This window comes from Puma concolor, chromosome C1, assembly GCF_028749965.1.
Source record: "Puma concolor isolate L17-30 chromosome C1, mPumCon1.1.hap2, whole genome shotgun sequence".
Lineage (NCBI taxonomy): Eukaryota > Metazoa > Chordata > Mammalia > Carnivora > Felidae > Puma > Puma concolor.
In genome coordinates this window covers 92033549-92052782 of record NC_141674.1, presented here as the reverse complement: position 1 = coordinate 92052782, position 19234 = coordinate 92033549, and the positions used below count along the sequence as shown (strand labels likewise).

Genomic DNA, 19234 nt, shown 5'->3' with positions numbered 1-19234 from the left:
AGTACACCGGGTTGCTTTACAAATTGGAAGACCTGCCTGTGCATTTGTAAGAAGGAGGAAGTTGTTTTTATCCAAATGATCAGAGTATTGCTTCCACGATGGATGTTGGGTTTTGCAACACCTCAGCGGCTGTTGTTTACACTGCAATCACCCTGGGTGGCACAGCACCCATGAGGAAGTCTGGGAGGGGTGAGACCACAGTGAAAATTCTTCCCTTCACTTACAGCACATAATCTTGGCTTTCTCAGTATTCTATTTTGAATCAGTTAATCTAACAATTGTTCAAAGGTTTTAGCCATCAGAGCGAAAGGCTGAGATATATAAAAACCCTGCTCCACAAAGCTGTGGGGCATTTCCTTAATGAGCATTTCAGGCTTGGTGTTGGGGTGTCATTGTTTTCTATGTGAAGAAGGAGCTATAGTCTGTTTCTCTTATGACAGCTGGGAGGATGCTGTCTGCCATGGCAGTGGGAGTTTCAGTTGCTTCTATTTCTACTAAAAGATTTCTTGCAGGAATTCTAGTAGCTGGATTCCTAAATTCTGCATATATTTTTTAATACCCCATTCTCTATCAAACTTAAGCCTAAGTAGTCAGGAAAAGATGGATCGCTGTATTTTAGGAGGGAGAAGTGGACATACATTCTTTCATTCCTCCAGAAAACTAATGGTCGCCAACCTGCCTCTTTCAGGCCTTCACAAAGACTGGAGTGCAATACATTATTAAAATTCCCTCCCCCTGGTTTTCTTGGGTTCTAATACATATGCCTAAAGCATTTGTTGGTATTCAACAATTTTAAAAATTACAGTAGAAATCCATACCCAGTCCTAAAGAGAAAGTTGAGTTTGTTGTTGGTTACTGAGTATGAGTACACAGGACTATTTATACTTTTGCTCATGAGCTATGGTTACCTCAGTAACTGCACCTCTGTAAAGGTAGCCTTCATTGATTGAAAGTAGTCAGGAAAACTGTGGTATTAGAGGAGTTATACATGGATAACTGTTTTATCTGTGCTCTCACCATATCTGTGCACAGAACAAACACAACAGTTCAATTCACAAAGAAAATAACCTTTCCATCAGAAATGGACACTGGGAAAATAGGTCTTAGGAGCCCAACAAGAAAACAGAACTAGCCTAGACTTGGTTTGGTGATTTTCTTTTTTTTACTTACTACCAATACTGGAAATACTGGGGATACCTGGAAAGAAAGAAAACAATAAAGAAAAATTGTTAGACAGTTATTAATACATGATATCTTTAACTTAATATAAAAATCTCAGAAACTTAACACTAAATAACATTCAGATCATTAGGAAATATGCACAGAAAGACATATATTCATCCATCAAAACCGTTTTTGCTTTCATTCTAGAACTCCTGAACTTATCAGGGTTGGGAAATTAATGCTCAACTTCAACAGCTGGTTCAAGACTGCTTCATGACATCAAACATTTTGTGCCTGCCTCTAAGGTCAATAAACATTTTGTGGCACTGTATGTGGTTCAAAACAGATTTTAAGCTAGGCTTATGTTCCGGGCATAGAGTGCCAAATATACACTGTGTGGACCTGTGTAAATATCTCCACACGTGCAACAGATCTCTTTAAATGTGTTATGAGACACATATGTTAGCTGTTGAAAGTCATTTGGCCCTTTATTTGATTAATTTCGCATAACCATCATTTTTAGCCCTCTTTTACTTGTCAGATATGTGGATTAAACTCTGTAATAGAAACTTAATTGAGCAGAATAATTCAAGAATACATTAGGTTGTTCATATTGATCATGCAGTTCATCAATTTTCTCAGCTTCCACTTTAATTTACAGGTTGTGCTAAGGTGGTGGCACCATTGCAGAATGCAATGGACTTGGTACAAACGTGGACATGAATTTAGTCTGTCCTGAGAGCAGGGGCATGGGAGCCAGGCTGCCTGGGTTTGAAGCTTTGCTCTTACACTCACTGACTGTGTGACCTTGGGCAAGTTGCTTACGCTCTCTGTAGCTTGGTTTCCTACCTCTTAGGGTTGCTGCAAAGATCACACAAATTGATACATGTAAAATACTCAAAATGCTGCTTGGCAGGTAGTGTGGACTACATCCGTCTTTACTATGATTACTGTTATTGATATAGTGGGTTCATCAAGCAAGCAATACAATGAAAGTTACTGCTAATTAAGAGTCAGAGATTTATATCTTCTCCACTAAAGTTGGGTAGGGGTATGGATGGGAGCATGAGATGGGAATCAGACAGAACTGAGAGGTCAGCTTTGCAACTGATTAGCTGGGTGATGACTTCAGGCAGGTTCCCAGCCTCTCTATGCCTGTTTCCTCAACTAAAGGGGGCTGATACTACCTACTGCATAGGGCTGCTGTGAGGATTGGATGAAACAATCCATAAAAATGTCTGACACATGGTACACTGTCAATAAGTGATAGCTGTTAAGGAGCTGTTCAGACTTGTTCTCCACATCACTGGAGTGTGCTCCAAACAGGTGGTAAATGTAGGAATCATTAAACTTCTATTTTAGTATTTATCTTTGAACAACTGCCCTCTGCTTGTTTTAACATCTGACATTTGGCATAACCTACTTAATCATCGTAACTTACTCAGAGATTTCTAGCTGTGTATTCTTTAAAACCAAGAGCCATTTTCCTATTTCCTAATGGGGAGGGGTATGAAGGAATTAAAGCATACCATGATTTTTTAAAAACCTTGGAAGGAGTGAAATTTTATTTTCAGTTATTAAATACATTCAAAATCTCTTGATTTTTAAATGCACAGGGTTTATGGCGCTTCAGCTTAATTACTGATTACTCTTCGACCCAAACTGGAAATCTAAATTTCCATTTCTGTGTTTTAACTCTGTCCTCTGAACTGAATTTCATGCTGAAAGCAATCTCTTCAAAGGACTGCTGAGTTCCTGACCGATACTTTGGCAGACTATCTTTGCTGCAGCGTGACAGTGACTTGGTACTGAATCAATCTATCTTTCTTTCTTTCTTTCTTTCTTTCTTTCTTTCTTTCTTTCTTTCTTCTCCCTTCCTTCCTTCCTTCCTTCCTTCCTTCCTTCCTTCCTTCCTTCCTTCCTTCCTTCCTTCCTTCCTTCTTTTTCCCTCCCTTCCTTTCTTTCTTTCTTTCTTTCTTTCTTTCTTTCTTTCTTTCTTTCGTAAATCCCCTGTTGAGTGAGGTATAATGGCAGCATCACAATTTTAGTATCAACGGCAGAAGCTCCAAATTCTCCCATGATGGAAAATCCTGCTCCATCAGAACTGCTTGCCTTTTGTAATCCGTCAAAGAGAATGGAAGTTAGGATGGCAGAAAGAGACTTTTCGGGTGTTTTGAAACTTACATGGAGTTAGAGGGCCATGCATAATGCAAGGCGAAGTTCTCAGGATGTTTGGCCAGGCAGCTGGAGAGAGAGCGAACCTGCAAGACTATTTAATGCAGTACTTGCTGCAGCTGAATACGTTAGAACGATGCAGAAATGTTTCCATTCCTTTGGGGATGCTAGCGCAGGAAGAAATGTTCACTGCAGCTGTACAAAGCTTGCCAAGCAAGGCCATTCTGAGATCTTATTTTCCTCATGAAGATGTTTTCCATTACCTGACATTTTGGATGCTTAAAATTTAGCCCCTTCCTCATTTTGTGGCTTACAATTTTTTGGGGTAGTGTCAGGTGAGTCACTTTCTATTCCATTGCTGTAAAATGGGAATTCCTTAGAAAAGCCTTTTAAACTGTTTGCTGGCATAAAGATTTTTGAAGTAGAAAATATGTGAACACCAAGGGATAGCCATTAGTACATTTTCGAATGTTATTATTACTATTATTTTTCCAAATGTTCCTTATTGTACTGTCCAAACACCTTGGTCTGGGTTCTCTACAGACAACTAAAGAATTTAATAAACCCATTACAGTCATTAAAAAGAGTAAGGTAAGCCATGAGAAGCCTTCCAAGAGTAAGACAAGAGGGCTGTCATTCATGAAAGGTGGGCTTCTTTGGGGTCTGTAAAGGATGAATAAATGAATATAATTTCATCTGACAACACAGAAAGTGCCCATGAACCACGGGGATGAGAGTCAGATTATCTAGACACATGTTGGCAGTTCTTAATCACTCCCTGTGAAGTAATAAGTATTAGGTAAAGAATATTTTTACCCTTAAAATTGAGCTTGGAAGTTATTCTTTCCCTTCTTTTTTCATCTCCCTGATGTGAAATAGCCACTCCCTGTGGTCACACACCTCTTTGTACAGGCCTCCCTAAAAAACTTATCAACTTACTTATAATTGTTTGTGTGTCTGTCTGAGAGGTCTGAAGGATAGTCACCATGTCTCATTCCTTTCTGTATTTCTAGTATCTGCCTGGGACAATGCCTGGTACAGAAAACCTGCTCAAAGTATATTTGAGCAAAACTTTATCACTTGTTACCAAAACAGTTTCTATCAAATGAAAATACTTTTGGCCATAATATGATCTTGTCCCCTATAAAATGTTCAACTGAGATATTTCTCAGAGTTCAGAGTTAATGGGTACTTTTGTTCTCTCTGAACATTTACTTCATTCTGATAGCCAGAGTTATACGATATTCCTTGCCTTCTAGAAAGTGCAGTGGCTCAGAACACAACCTGGTGCTCAACTGGGTAAACTCATTTAATATTTTGCTTATTTGCCTTCCATTCCTTCTTTCACATCTTTTTTTAACCCTCTATTTGGATACTCTTATTTGTATTTGTCTTTTCCCCTAAGCCACCCAAGGGAAAGTACAGATTTTGTGGAGGTCTAAAGCATATTCAAATCTGGGAGCTCTCTTTGAGAAAAAGAATATTAACTTTAAAATATAAAATTAAATATAAAATTTATTTTTTTAAGGTTAGAAGGATTCTGATGAGGAATCCTAAAACTCAAGCTTCATTAGGTTAAACCTCACCTCTGAAACAACCTCAAAAATACTTGGGAAAGATAAACAGATGATAGGTAGACAGACAGGAAGCACGATACCAGGTAGGCTAATTCGGAAAGAGTAATTTAAAAATGAAGAGCAGACAGGGAGTTAAGAAATAATCTCATCGAGCTTTTCATTTTAGAAAAGAGGAAACTGAATGCACAAAGAGAAGAAAGAGAGAGCCTTGCCCAAGTCAACACCTTTAAATTCAACATTGGAACAGTTAATTCCTAATCCTTGTCTGATTAGACACTGCTGAACTTGCACTGAGGAAATGAAGCACAGGTATGCATGAGTTTGAGAGGAAGGGTCTGCAATACATGGTATATAGAAAATGCTCCTTCAGTCAGAGATACACACACACGTTGAATAAGCCAAAGGGTTTTGTGTATCAAAAGAATGAGAAGGCACTTAGGGCTAGTCCTTCCTCAACTGTAGGCACTTATGGCTAGTCCTTCCTCAACTGGCCCTTCCACTCCTGTATTTAGTTTAATGTTTGTTTTAAAGGAATTTGCTACAATTAGGGGGATGAGAACTTAGTAGAATTATACAATCATTTTCTTCTTCCCGTTCTCCTCTTTCTCCTTCTCCTTTTCTTTCTGTTTTCAATTTTACTAACCCTCCCACCAAGTAAATGGCTAAAGGGGGCATAGTTAAGCAACGTGATGGAGATCACAAAAATAAACATCCTAATCTTCTAAAGCAGATTAATGCAGTGCTAAGAGTCATAACTCCTGAGAATCAATGCAAAGTCGGCAGCTTTTCATCAAGAGGAAATCAGAAGGGACACAGATTTGGCATGCCTCAAAATGAGAGGAAATATTACCACTGTTGTGATAGATGGTTTGAAAAAAGCCCATCAAGTAGATGGCTAGATCTTCAGGGGAAGCCAGGCTGCGGCCATCGGGAGCTATAATTTCAAAAAACCCAGTTGAAGAAGAGGTGGGTGATGAGGAAGAAAACACTCTGCAGCCTCATTTGTATTCTGGGGGAATAATTTCCAATGTCCTTCCAGCCCTAATCCCTGGTGCCACTGTGTTGATAGGAGGCACAGTGAGTTGTCTGCCGGGAACTTGAAAGTAAAGGAAATAAGGCTGCCTTCATAGAATTATAGTGTGAAATCACCATATAAATGATCCAATCAAAGATAGCTAAAGTCATCTTACAACAGAAGGACCTGAGTGTATGTGATTGACATGACATAGGTGACATCAACCTGATGTAGCCTATTGACAGATCTGAAGAATGGAAGAATGGCCAATCAGAAGGGGGAGGCCTAGAAAGGAGCAGCATCCCAAGGCATATGGTAGCACTGCTGGCCCAGCACTGTTTCAGGAAGAGGGAGGGGCAACCTGAAAGCTTTCAGGCCTGCAGTGTTCTGTTGGCATTAAGGAGGCTGACTCTGTGGCAGGATGGATGTGTCAGGATGTTTCAGTCTCACGTTATTAGCATTAGAGTCATTTAAATTTCCTGATGCCATGCTCACCAAGCAACCTTCTGATTATTATCTGGCTCTGCAAGGAGTCTCAATTACAAGGGAGAGAATACACTGGTCATGAGGACTTAAATATTCTGAATACCATAACAGTTATTTCATATTCTACATGAATAAGCTGGGATCTGGACATAATTTATCTCCCTACATAGCTGTTATCTCCAAAAGGAGGATTTACACATCCGGCTGGGATGAGTCCATGTGTTAGATCTCAGTGAAATTATAATGACAATAGCATCTCATTCCATTGTGTGCTTACTATGTGTCTGCCTCTGTTCTAAATACCTTACATGCATTTGGGGCACCCGGGTGGCTTAGTTGGTTGAGTGCTGACTTCAGCTCAGGTGATGATCTCATAGTTTGTGAGTTCGAGTCCCGCTTTGGGCTCTGTGCTGATAGCTCAGAGCCTGAAGCCTGCTTGGGGTCTGTGTGTCCCTCTTTCTCTACCCCTCCCCCACTCGTGCTCTTTCTCTCTCTCTCAAAAATAAAATAAAAAACATTAAAAAATGTAAATACCTTACATGCATTAATCCATTTAATTTTAATGACAACATTATGAGGTCAACACTCAGGTTTATTCTATGGATGGGAGAAACTCAAAAACAAACAGCTTGCCTAAGATCATCTCTTAAGGAAACTCATTTGAATCCAGAGATCCAGGTTGCAGAGCTTGCACCTGTAACAACCACTCTATACCATCTCTTAATTTATTTTAGGTCCCTATCTCTTATCTCCAATCTTCAAACAACAACTCTGAAAATTAAAAGTTTTTTTTTTTCTCCCAAATTTACCTCCAGCACAACATAACATGCTCTGAACTAATTTGGTGGTAAAACCTGAGTGAAAGGGGCATAAGGTGAGAATAATCAGAGGTTTGCTGCAGAAATATTACAATGTTTTCAAGTGGTGCTACCTCATATTGTGCTGTGAAAATGGTTATAATATATGTCTACAATATATGTATTACCTTTTAAAATCCCAACAGTTTTGAATTCCAAGTCATATTTGGTCCCATGAGCTTCAGATAAAGACTGTGTGGATTGATGGTTATACATGAATAATTTGGTATTCTGGTTTTGTATATTTGGCTGACAGCTTGGCATGCATATATATATATATATATATATATATATATATATATATATATATGGCTCTGAGAGGAAAGTCCTCTCTTATTGTGCTGTAGAACCAGGGGTCTCAGCCTGAAAGGCTGGTGGGCAGAATCTGACAGTGCTCAAGTCAGTGAGGCCATGAATGACATTTGCGGAAGTCTGGGAAGCTCAGCCAGCCAATGTGCCATCTCTAGATGGTCAGATGGGTTATGAGTACCCTTGAAAAAAAATGAGTCTTTTCCCTGTTGTATTTCCTCCAAGATGGCTGGCTCTTCCTGTAGGAGATTGTAGACCTTTGTGTTAGAGCTGCTGAGCTGTGAAGACCATACATTCCAGGAGACAGGGGAAAATGGATGGGAGGTCAATGTACTGCATGCACATTACAGCCTTATTTAGGTTTTCTTAGTCATTCACAAAATAGTTAATTCCACAAGCATTTATAAAGGCCAGAAATACAGTATGGTACTGTTCTTAAATTGCTAACATTTTAGCTCTTGAAGTCATATAGACCTGAGTTTAAATCTTGTTCAGTAAATCAGGACACCATAGATGCTGGAGAGGATGTGGAGAAACAGGAACCCTCTTGCACTGCTGGTGGGAATTAAAACTGGTGCAGCTGTTCTGGAAAACAGTGTGGAGGTTCCTCAAAAAACTAAAAATATATCTACCCTAGGACCCAGCAATAGCACTGCTAGAAATTTACCCAAGGGATATAGGAGTGCTAATGTATAGGGGCACTTGTACCCCAATGTTTATAGCAGCACTTTCAACAACAGCCAAATTATGGAAAGAGTCTAAATGTCCATTAACTGACAAATGGATTAAGATGTGGTTTACGCATATAACGGAATACTATTTGGCAATGAGAAAGAATGAAATCTGGCCATTTGTAGCATTGTGGATGTAACTGGAGGGTATTATGATAAGTGAAATAAGTCAGGCAGAGAAAGACAGACACCAGATGTTTTCACTCTTATGTGGATCCTGAGAAACTTAACAGAAGACCATGGAGGAGGGGAAGGGGGAAAAATGTTACAGAGAGGGAGGGAAGCAAACCATAAGAGACTCTTAAATACTGAGAACAAACTGAGGGTTGATGGGGGGTGGGGGGAGGGGAACGTGGGTGATGGGCATTGAGGAGGGCACCTGTTGGGACGAGCACTGGGTGTTGCATGGAAACCAATTTGAAAATAATTATATTTTTAAAAAGTAATAAATCTTGTTCTGTGACGTATTTGCTATGTGACCTTGGAAAAACTTACTTAGTGATCTTTGTGTGCCTGTGCTTTCTTATCTGTCAGATGGAGATAAAAATAGCACACACCCCATGAGGATTGTTATAAGAATTTAATGCAAGAGGGGCGCCTGGGTGGCGCAGTCGGTTAAGCGTCCGACTTCAGCCAGGTCACGATCTCGCGGTCCGTGAGTTCGAGCCCCGCGTCAGGCTCTGGGCTGATGGCTCAGAGCCTGGAGCCTGTTTCCGATTCTGTGTCTCCCTCTCTCTCTGACCCTCCCCCGTTCATGCTCTGTCTCTCTCTGTCCCAAAAATAAATAAACGTTGAAAAAAAAAAAATTAAAAAAAAAAAAAAAGAATTTAATGCAAGAAAGCACTTCACAAACTATAAAAGCCTGTGGTAAACTTAATAAATAGAAGCTACCATTATTATTATTACAATCTTGGTCATAGAAAGTCAACCAACTGTAAGTGTACATACGCTATCAAAAATCTAGAGCGAAAAGAGCAGTTAATTTTGCATGGGAGAATCTAGGTAGGCTTCACTGAGGAGTTGACATTGAGGAGCAGTCTTGAAAAAGGAGAATTAAAATAGAAAGTGACAGAAAGGCAATTTGGAGAAAGGAATAAATTCAGTGTCCAGCATGTGGACTTTGAGATCTTCATAGACAGCTGGAAAAACCAGTGTGGATTCATTAGAGCAATTCTAGGCTGTAATTGGCTGATTACTATCAAACCAATAATACTAAGAGCTAAAACCACAGGAATAGACAGGAATGGTAAGGAAAAAAAAACTGTAGACTGAGAAGAAGCAGGGTGGGGAGCTTGAAAATTGAAAGCAAGGGCAGATGGGGAGTCTCTGAAGGCAAAGAAATAACAAGCAGAAGTCTAGGAAGAGAAGTAGGAGAGACCAGGTTTAGAGAAGACTGACTTGTTTAAGCAGGTATCAGAATGTGCATACCCCAGTGGAAAACAGAGGAAGTCATTAAACTTTAACCTGAGAAGCAATATAGTACAATGTGCAGTCCTTGGAGTCAAGATATATGTGGGTTCAAATCCTCCTGCTCACCCTGCCTAGTCATGGAAACCTTAATACTCGTCCTCAGTAGTCTGCAAAATCCACGTCTGTAAAATGAAACTAATAGCATCTACCTTATAAGAATGTTGTGAGTTAAGAATGAGCTAATGCATGTAAAGCACTTAGGAAATTGTCTGGATAATGGCACACACATGTGTACACCTGGGAAAATATAAATTGGTCAATGTGAATTTAATACTAGAGAAAATAACAGAACGATCATCAAATTATTTTCCATTACTCAGAGGAGACCTAGATATTGTGTAACAATTCAAGTTGGATTTCTGAACAAACAAATAATGTCAATGTCAGACCAATTTAATTTTCTTTCTTTGAAGAATATTAGACTGTGTAGGTAAGAAGAAAGTGAAAGATTGAATACAGTGGAACTAGATGGGCTTTCTGTCTGTCTTCATGACATTTCTATCACTAGGCTGTAGAAATTGTTTAGTGCAGCAGATCCCCCAAAGAGTGTTTTATAGAAAGTTATTAAATGTTCCATGAACAGTTAATTTTGGGAAACACAGGGTAAAATAGGTTATTTTACTATCGGATTCTCAAGTTTTTAATAAGGTAATATGAATATCTTAAGAGTCAGTACAGTTTATAGCATTTTCCAAACTTATTTGACCATGGAATTCATTAAAGGGTCATAGAACACACTTTGGGAAGCAGAGGCGTGGATGGTATTGTACTATCTTTCTTACAGTTATAGTTCTTAAAAGTTAATTATTGAGTTTTTAGCATATATATGTAGAAAAATATTGTGTGTTATTCCACAGGGATCAGAAATTTAAAGATGTGCTACTTAATACTTTTATTAACGAGCTGGACAATAGCAATCAAGTGAATCATGATGAAGCATGAAGTTGGACAGAGTTGCCATCTACTTTGAAGACAGAAAAGAAATTAAAGGACGCTGAGAATACTATCAAAAATAGAATGAAGATCAATGGGGAGAAGATGCCTTACAGAGAAAACATAAGCTTTGTAGAAAAACAAGGAAAACATTCTGATATATATATATATATATATATATATATATATATATATCTGGCTTTAAAAGACCAAGAAGAAAACACACTGGTCTTGAATAAAAAACATGGTGAATAAAAATATAATCACAAGAGTTATTACTTCTGCCTCTGCCAAGCCTATGGCAGTGAAAAGCATAGGGAAATGTGATGTGTCTCACAGATGGGGTGTGGCTCTATTTTAGAATTTAAAAATTCTATTCCAGGGGCGCCTGGGTGGCGCAGTCGGTTAAGCGTCCAACTTCAGCCAGGTCACGATCTCGCGGTCCGTGAGTTCGAGCCCCGCGTCGGGCTCTGGGCTGATGGCTCAGAGCCTGGAGCCTGTTTCCGATTCTGTGTCTCCCTCTCTCTCTGCCCCTCCCCAGTCATGCTCTGTCTCTCTCTGTCCCAAAAATAAATAAACGTTGAAAAAAAAAATTTTTAAAAAATTTAAAAAAAAAAATTCTATTCCACCCCTATTTAAATAGGGGTGGCTCTATTTTAGAATGTTGGGGATCTGTATTCTTCTCTCCTGGCTCTACATGCTCCTTACAAAAGTGGCCTTGGAGATGCTCCAGAATTCAGGACTTCCAAAGTCATAAAATTCCCAGCAAACTCCTGGTTTACAGTACCTCTGGGTGATGGGTTAATTGTCTGTGAATGGAGATCTTCTAATTTTCTAGTTTAATGAAGTTCTCTTAGTTCTTTTGCTAAGAGTGGACAGGAATTGACCTTCCTACTAAAAAATTACTCTGGGGGCACCTGCGTGGCTCAGTCAGTTAAGTGTCCAACTCTTGATTTCGGCTCAGGTCATGCATGATCTTGTGGTTCATGAGTTCGAGCCCTGCATCAGGCTCTGTGCTGACAGTGCAGAGCCTGCTTGGGATTCTCTCTGTCTCCCTCTCTCTCTGCCCTCCCCTGCTCTCACTCTCTATCTCTCAAAATAAATGAAAACTTAAAAAAATTTATCCTGGCTGCGGAGATTCTGCTAAATCAAAAGATTATCCAGGATGCATAGCCTTTCGAAGCCATTGAGAAGTTGACGTTGAGGGCTCAGAGATTGTAGCCACTCTTTTTTTTACTTCTTAGGTTTTGTACTTTTGTATTAGGATATGACATATCCTAAGTGTTCCTCTTAAATAACTGACCTGTGATGCACCACCTAGAGTTGTGTGTGTGTGTGTGTGTGTGTGTGTGTGTCATGCACACAAAAGCATGTATGCATGTGTGTAAGAAAAAGCCGGTATGAATAAGAATCACAACAGTGCCAGAGTCTTGTGCTTGGCTGACATTTTCACACTAAAAAATTAGATGACTTCTAGGGCAAGCAACCCCACAAGAGACATGAAAATCTTATTATATGAAAAAGGATGATGATGTTAACCTGGAGAAGAAAAGAAACAGGGATCATATACTCTTTCACTACTTAAAGAGAAAAAAACCCACTGGAAATTAGGAGATAAGATTGATATTAATAAATAAGTTTTATAACAATGAAACCTGTCCAATAATGAACAAGCATGCCTTATGAAAAAAATTCCAAAATCAAAATTATTTTTGAACACCTACTTGGTGACAGGTGTTATGCTGAACACATTACACGCAGTAGGCCATTCAATTCTCTCAAAATCCCTATGAGGTAAGAACTGTTATTATTTTCACATTACAGGTGGGAAACCAAGTGTTGGAGAAGTTAGTTTAACTTTTTCAAGGTCACACAGCTAGTGAATAGATAAACTGTATTTGATCCTGGAACCTGTGTACTAAACCACTGAATTGTTTATTTCCATCCTTGGACATTTTAAAGCACAGTCTGATGGATCAGAAATTTAATTTAAGGGGTTCTTTCCACTGTAAGGCTTTTCCATTGCAAGACTGAACCACTGCAGTCATCTCTAAAATCTTTCATTTAATTTCTGCATACTAAAGACTGAAAGAAACATTGACTTGGGCCCCCTTGGGCATTATGACCCCTGTCATCTTCCTACTGTAACAAAGATGGGGACAAGTCTACAAGTATAGAAAAGGCCAGTTGAAGACTAAGGGATTGTTAAGCAATAGAATCCACAAAGAAAATTGGAAGAGGTTGCATTCCTTTGGCCAGGGAGTAATTGGTGATCTTCTGCAATGTGCAAAAGATGATGGGTAAGTAAATCATGTCCATGGAGAATACAAGAAACCCATCACAGTGAGAAAGCTTGGCTAGCACAAGAAGCTCTTCCTAGTGAAAAGGTCTTGAAATAAACAAGACTTCGAAGCTCAGTTACAAGCAGAAGAAGTCATGTTAGAATAGCAACCAATGCCTTTAGTAGCAGCCCACTCCAGCTGCCTTTCTGGTAGTCTTGTCAAGTTGGTCAGCCCTGAGGATGAGCTAGAAGGCTGGCAGGTGTCTGTGAACTTTCCTCTGTTCCATCCTGTCCCACTAAAGAAGCAGCAGACACCAAAAATGAAATCCGAGTCACTTTCATTTTGGGAAACCTTTAAAGTAAATATGACAAGTGTGGTGATAGGGACCCTTGGTAGGCAGCCACAGGGTCTCGCAAACAAATAACCTTGTGATTCCTTATGAATTCATGAGTCTATGGCCCTGAACAATTGAGGATGGCCAAAAGAGTCTCTGTTAATAAAATCACCTTGAAAAATCAACATTTCTGTTCAATAGAGTTTTATGTATTAATTTTAGTAGCTAGACTGTCAATTTTTCTTTAACACAGAAAGAAACTGAATACCCTTACAAATAGGGATTGTAAAAAATCTTTTGAAGAATTTTTTTTCTGCCTCATAGAAATTTTATCATAATTTCATGCCCCCTTACTTCATGGCTTGTTTCTCGCTTCATTACTCTTACATTTAACTTGATAAGGTCCTGGTTCCTGTGATACTAGTTTTTAGATTTTGGTTTCTCACAGCTGCTGCTTTGAAGTACCTGATAACATTCTTAGCCTTGCACAGAGTGAGTGGCTTTTCAAGCCCTCATTCTCCCACTGCTCACTGTTCCTGCTATTTCTGTTATTTCTCACTTACTAGGTATATTCTCAACCTCACCCCTCCTCTACTTTTGAAAGAGGGCAAACCTTTGGCTTTTACAGGTGGCTAATCGGTCCACCCATGGAATTGGGCAGTTTATTCTGAAAGTAATCATTTCTCTGCCTGAGCGTGTCAGAGTGTGTTTTCCTATGGATGTTCAGGGATTTTAGTGGGGCATACACATGAGTGGTAATGGGGCACCTGTTATGGTTCCTGTAAACACAGATAAGGCCAATGCTCTTTTCACATACACACAGACGTTCCTTAACTTAATGTAGCACCTGCAAGGCCTACAATCACACTCTGTGTCAAAAGGTGGCTTTTGCTAACAGGATCCATGCCAAGCATGACCTCAACTGCTGGAATTTGGAAAAAGCCAATTATTTCACTGGGCATAGCTAAGGCTATGGTAAGTAAGATCAGACAGGGAAGCATGTTCTGGACAAAGCATCTCTCAGGTTACCCAGTAGGGGAAATGGGATTACAAACATTTAGAGAATTTCTGGAGTTGTTTATGGTTAAAATTAAGTTACCATTGGGAGTTTTGAACGCTGTTGTTATTTTAATTGGAAATTAATTTGGTGGAGAAAAACAAACATCTCCTGTTTCATCCACTTAGCAAAATTTCTCCTGATTTCCTTCATTTCCCAACACATTTGATGTGAATGTTGGAAGACTGAATTGAACAGATGAGCCAAGTGTGAAAATGTGCTTACAAGTGGTAAAATGGGGACTAGAGCTTCAGCTGCATTTTGAAGAGGAATGGGACAACGGTAAGAATAAAAACAAAAAAAGCACAATCGCAAGTGAAATTGAGCAGAACTCTCAGCTCATCTCATCGTGCACAAAATATGGTGTTACAGAGCAAAGCTACTCACAGGTATTTGCAGTGCCTTTGGGGATGGGGAGATAGGAGCCTGGACTCCAAGGCCGACCCTGATAATTCTTCTTGCATTTCCCACAGTCTGGACCTGTAGTGTTGTGCTCACATTCACAGGTCAATTTGCTGTTGTCATACACACACACAGTGGCGTGGAGATTACATTTGCACCTAAAGAGAGGAGAAACAAGAGTTCATTGTTAAGTCAAGTTGGTGATCACAGAGGCTTTACCCATCTATCTCCTGGGTGGTAGTTCTCACACCCTGCTGTGCTTGGATACCTACAAGCTCTTGGCAAAATATAGATTTGGAGGCCCTACCCTCAGAATCTTTTCAACAAGTGCCCTTGGGGGAAGAGGTGGGGTTATGATACAGTCTGTATCCTCCCACACTTTGAGGAATCCTAATACCAGTCAGTCCGTTCAGTGGGGACCTGAATGTGAGGTAAGACAACGGTGCTAAAAAATCAAGGGCTTTCCAACAGGTATCAAACTACTTAGGGAGCAGTTTTCCTGTAATATTATCAAAACTATGACGATTTCATCTGGGTTGGAAGAACAATGTTATCTTCTGTTTTTCCTTAAACCAGAAAGGCAATCTTTCTTTGTTGAAAAGGAAATGTAACCATTAAGACAATTTGCTATTCAGACTATTTTATAGACCCAAGGAGGTCATAATAAGATATTCATATTCCGGGCTCAAAAATGACCTTACCCCAGATCCAAAGTTTTCCCACCAAGGCTTCTACCCAATCTGAGTAGTCCTTAGATTGCTCCCTCACAGCAAATAAGACAATTACAAAGTTCTCTCAGGAATGGTTCAAATGACTCAGAAAAAAAATGCTTAGAGGTCTAGAAAACAAAAACCTATATGTGGCTGGATTATTGCCTTTGGTGCCTATGAATAAAAGTGTGATCTATGAGAGGCCACAATGAAATATGCAATTTCCACAAAAATGCATCCCCCTATCCAAAATCCTGGACTATAAAATTGCAAAGGCCAACTGGATATTTGTTGAGGTAGCAGATTATAAATTGTAACTTCCCAAGCACAGGTCGCATCCTGTGGAAAAGTAAAACCTAGGTTGACAGGATGACCATGGCCAGAGGCCAGAATAGTGTATGCAGGACGCCATGCATCCACACAAAGGGGAGAGCTAGGACACCCAAGCTGAAGGATAAAGGGTCAAGGTATGTCAGAGTCAGAATCGGGAAAATGTAATTTGTGTGTGTGTGTGTGTGTGTGTGTGTGTGTGTGTGTGTGTGAATTTTTAAATGAGTCTGGCCTCTCCCAAGAAGTAGGACAAAAATACAGAAAGCCAAATTTCATAAAGACAAAGAAATATTGTTGTGCTTTACATTTGTTTTCCTTTGTGGAAAGTGTCATGAATTAGAAAAGGTAACAGTAGTCTTTCTTAGGTAGCAAAATAAGGTTCTTTAAGAACTGATGTGGGTTTCTATGTTGTCTGCACAGCAACATCCGAGGTTCTCCCTTGTGCACTGATGATCTGTTTGGTAGGCTGGCCCACACTTATGGCAAGGAAGCAAAGGAATGGCTAAGACCATTACTGAGAGCTGTTGGGTTCTCTTCTAACCAAAAGGTGTGGCCCCTAAAGCAATGCCCACCCTGCCCCCCTCCCTCAAACCTCCCTGGGTAAAGACCACACCTCAGCTTTCTCAGGGGTCTAGCACAATTCGTAATACTTGTAGCTACACTCTGCCTTCTGTATACTTATAAATTGTAGTAAATTGAAAGGCTGCTGTTTAAACTTTTTTTTTTTTCAACGTTTTTTTATTTATTTTTGGGACAGAGAGACACAGAGCATGAACGGGGGAGGGGCAGAGAGAGAGGGAGACACAGAATCGGAAACAGGCTCCAGGCTCTGAGCCATCAGCCCCAGAGCCCGACGCGGGGCTCGAACCCACGGACTGCGAGATCGTGACCTGGCTGAAGTTGGATGCTTAACCGACTGCGCCACCCAGGCGCCCCGAAAGGCTGCTGTTTAAACAATACCTCTTCAACTTAGATACATAAACAAAGCCTTTAAAATTAACATGTATGCAGTCTCATAAAAAGATAAGAGAAAAATAATTCGGTTAAGTGAAATAGTGTTTAATTATGAGCTAGGTCTTACAGCAATCTCCTCTATGCAGGGAGGGAGTCAATTGTGCCAGATTGTATATGGAAGGATCTTTATCCATCAACATTAGCACCTTTATTTATGGGTGTGTTTGTATATATGGAAGATGTTAGAAACCTAAGTGATAGAAGCACCAGCTTATACTGATTTAGCACCCTATCTGGTGTTAAAAATTCCAAATGGGGAAAAGAATAATGTGACCCCAAAGGATATGCTGGTTTCATGTAGGAAGACCAAGAATACAAGAAGTAATTGTAAGTTGGATTAAATGTCTTGTAACTGTTAATACCTTCATATACTTGTAGTCACTTTCTGTGTTACAGGCAATTTCCATTCTAAAGACCTTATATTTGCTGAGAAAATATTCTTTGAATAACAAAAGAAGGTGAAAGAGGAACGGATAAATGTTTAATCTTATTTCTCGCAGATTTCTTTCAATTAATGGTTCATCCTCACCTGTCCAAAAGCTAATCATTCAAAGGCTCAACTCAATTCAAACTCTTCCCAATCACCTATGCTACCAGTGTAGGCACCCTGAGCTCTATTCTTCTGATCCCCTTAAATGCTTCTGTGTATTTGGTTTTGTCAGTTGTTCCTTAAGGCTCTTTGAGCTTTTAAAATGTTGACTCATTGCACAAATCTCTCCCATCTTAAGCGGGGGTGGGGGGTGGGGGGGGGGTGGATATCTACCCTGTACTTCTTTTCTACCTTGTCTTCATTTCCAGCTACTTCTTTAACAATCTTCTCTCCCTTCTTGAGTTTCCTGTACTTGAATTTTCCATTTTCTCATCTCCCACTCACTCTTTCTTTCTCACCACCACAGCCTCTCTTGCCATGACCTCCTTGTTGAAAATCCAATGGATACTTCTCTTTACCTCATTTGACCACCCAGGGGTATTTGAATCTCTCCCTTTGATTGAGGTATTGACCACTCCCTTTCTCCTGATACTTTGTCCTCACTGGATTCTCAAGTGCATTTTCAGAACCTTCTTCTGTGTGTTCTTTTTATATGCTGTTCTTGGGGTTCTGGCTCAGAACCATCAGCCTAAGTGAGTCTTTTCGGACACTCTTACAAAAGGCCGTCCCTTCAATTTCCTCTGTGGCCCTTAACTACCTTTGGGTTACAGCAAACTTGCATTCTAAAACAAACTTCCATAATCTTCCCCACCCTGAAATAATAAGCACATGAAAGATAAGCTTTAACATTTGAAAACATTTTAGGAGATTCAGAGATTCTCTGTTACCCACAGAGATTGATAGAACCCTTCCCTCTACTATTACTAGGTGAAGATTACCTGATTGACATATTGATAAATTCTGGATCTATCATGGATCTCTCTCCTGGGCATGTCAAACTCCACAGATCCTGAACTGAAGTCTGAGCCTCTCTTCCCCACTCACTCCTCCTTCTGAGATGTCTGTCTCAGTAAACTGCATCACCTTTGAGGCAGTTGGTTAAGAATGCCTCTCTTCCTTTCCTATCACATCTAAGTTGTCATTGCTCCATCTCTCACCAAATTCTGGGATTCCTTCCTCTTTGATAACTCTCAAATACACATGGTTCCAGCCACCCATTGCCACTGCCCTAGTGAAGCTTGTCATCATCTCTGATCTGCTTTATTACAATGGCTTCTCAACAGACCTTACTGCCTCCAGTCATGCTCCTCTCTAGCCCAGTCTCAACACAACAGTCAAAATAATCCTTTACACAAAAATATTGGGGTCACTGTGGCTTAGAACCATTTAAAGACTTGTCACTATTCTCAGAATAGAGTCCGAACTCTGTCATGTGGCCTCCAAGTCCCTTTGAAGTTGGTGTCTTCTCCCTTCTCTAGATTCATCTGCACTGCCAGCAACACAACTTAGTTTTTCAAACTGTGCCTTCAGGTAATCTTATAAGCTGTTCCTTCTGCTCGCAACGTTCTGCTCTACCATTTCTATTCCTTTCATCTGCAAAATTCTTACCATTCAGGTGTCAACTTGGAAATTTCCGTGTCTGGCTGCTAACTGACATTCAAAAAACATCTGCTGGTCAATTATCTGAGTGCTTCTCTGACCCACCAGAATACCTTTCCCATGTGCTCCTGGGACACTGGGTGAGGCCAGTCACATGATAAAGCCCACACTATCTCTGCCTTAGACATAGGCTGCATTCTCATAGTTTCTTCTTCTAGCATGTTTACTAGAGTAAACTCCTGGAGGCAGCAGTCATGTTTGCCTTATTTATTGCAACATCCCCAGCACATGTCAAGGTGCTTGGCACGTAGTAAGTACTTAAAAAAAAAAAAAAAAAAAAAAAAAAATATATATATATA

The 19234-nt window shown here is 39.9% G+C and overlaps 1 protein-coding gene across 9 annotated transcripts in view; it reads right to left on the bottom strand.

Annotated features, from left to right (window-relative positions):
* NTNG1 (netrin G1) overlaps positions 1-19234 on the bottom strand; it is a 348392-nt gene that overhangs the window by 70437 nt on the left and 258721 nt on the right. For all 9 annotated transcript variants that reach the window (XM_086717715.1, XM_086717721.1, XM_086717712.1 and 6 more), the window contains exons 4-5: positions 14778-14950; positions 1171-1197 (exon numbers count right to left, since the gene is read on the bottom strand). In XM_086717715.1, coding sequence (XP_086573841.1) covers positions 1171-1197; positions 14778-14950 — 200 coding nt within the window. The remainder of the gene's footprint in view (positions 1-1170; positions 1198-14777; positions 14951-19234) is intronic.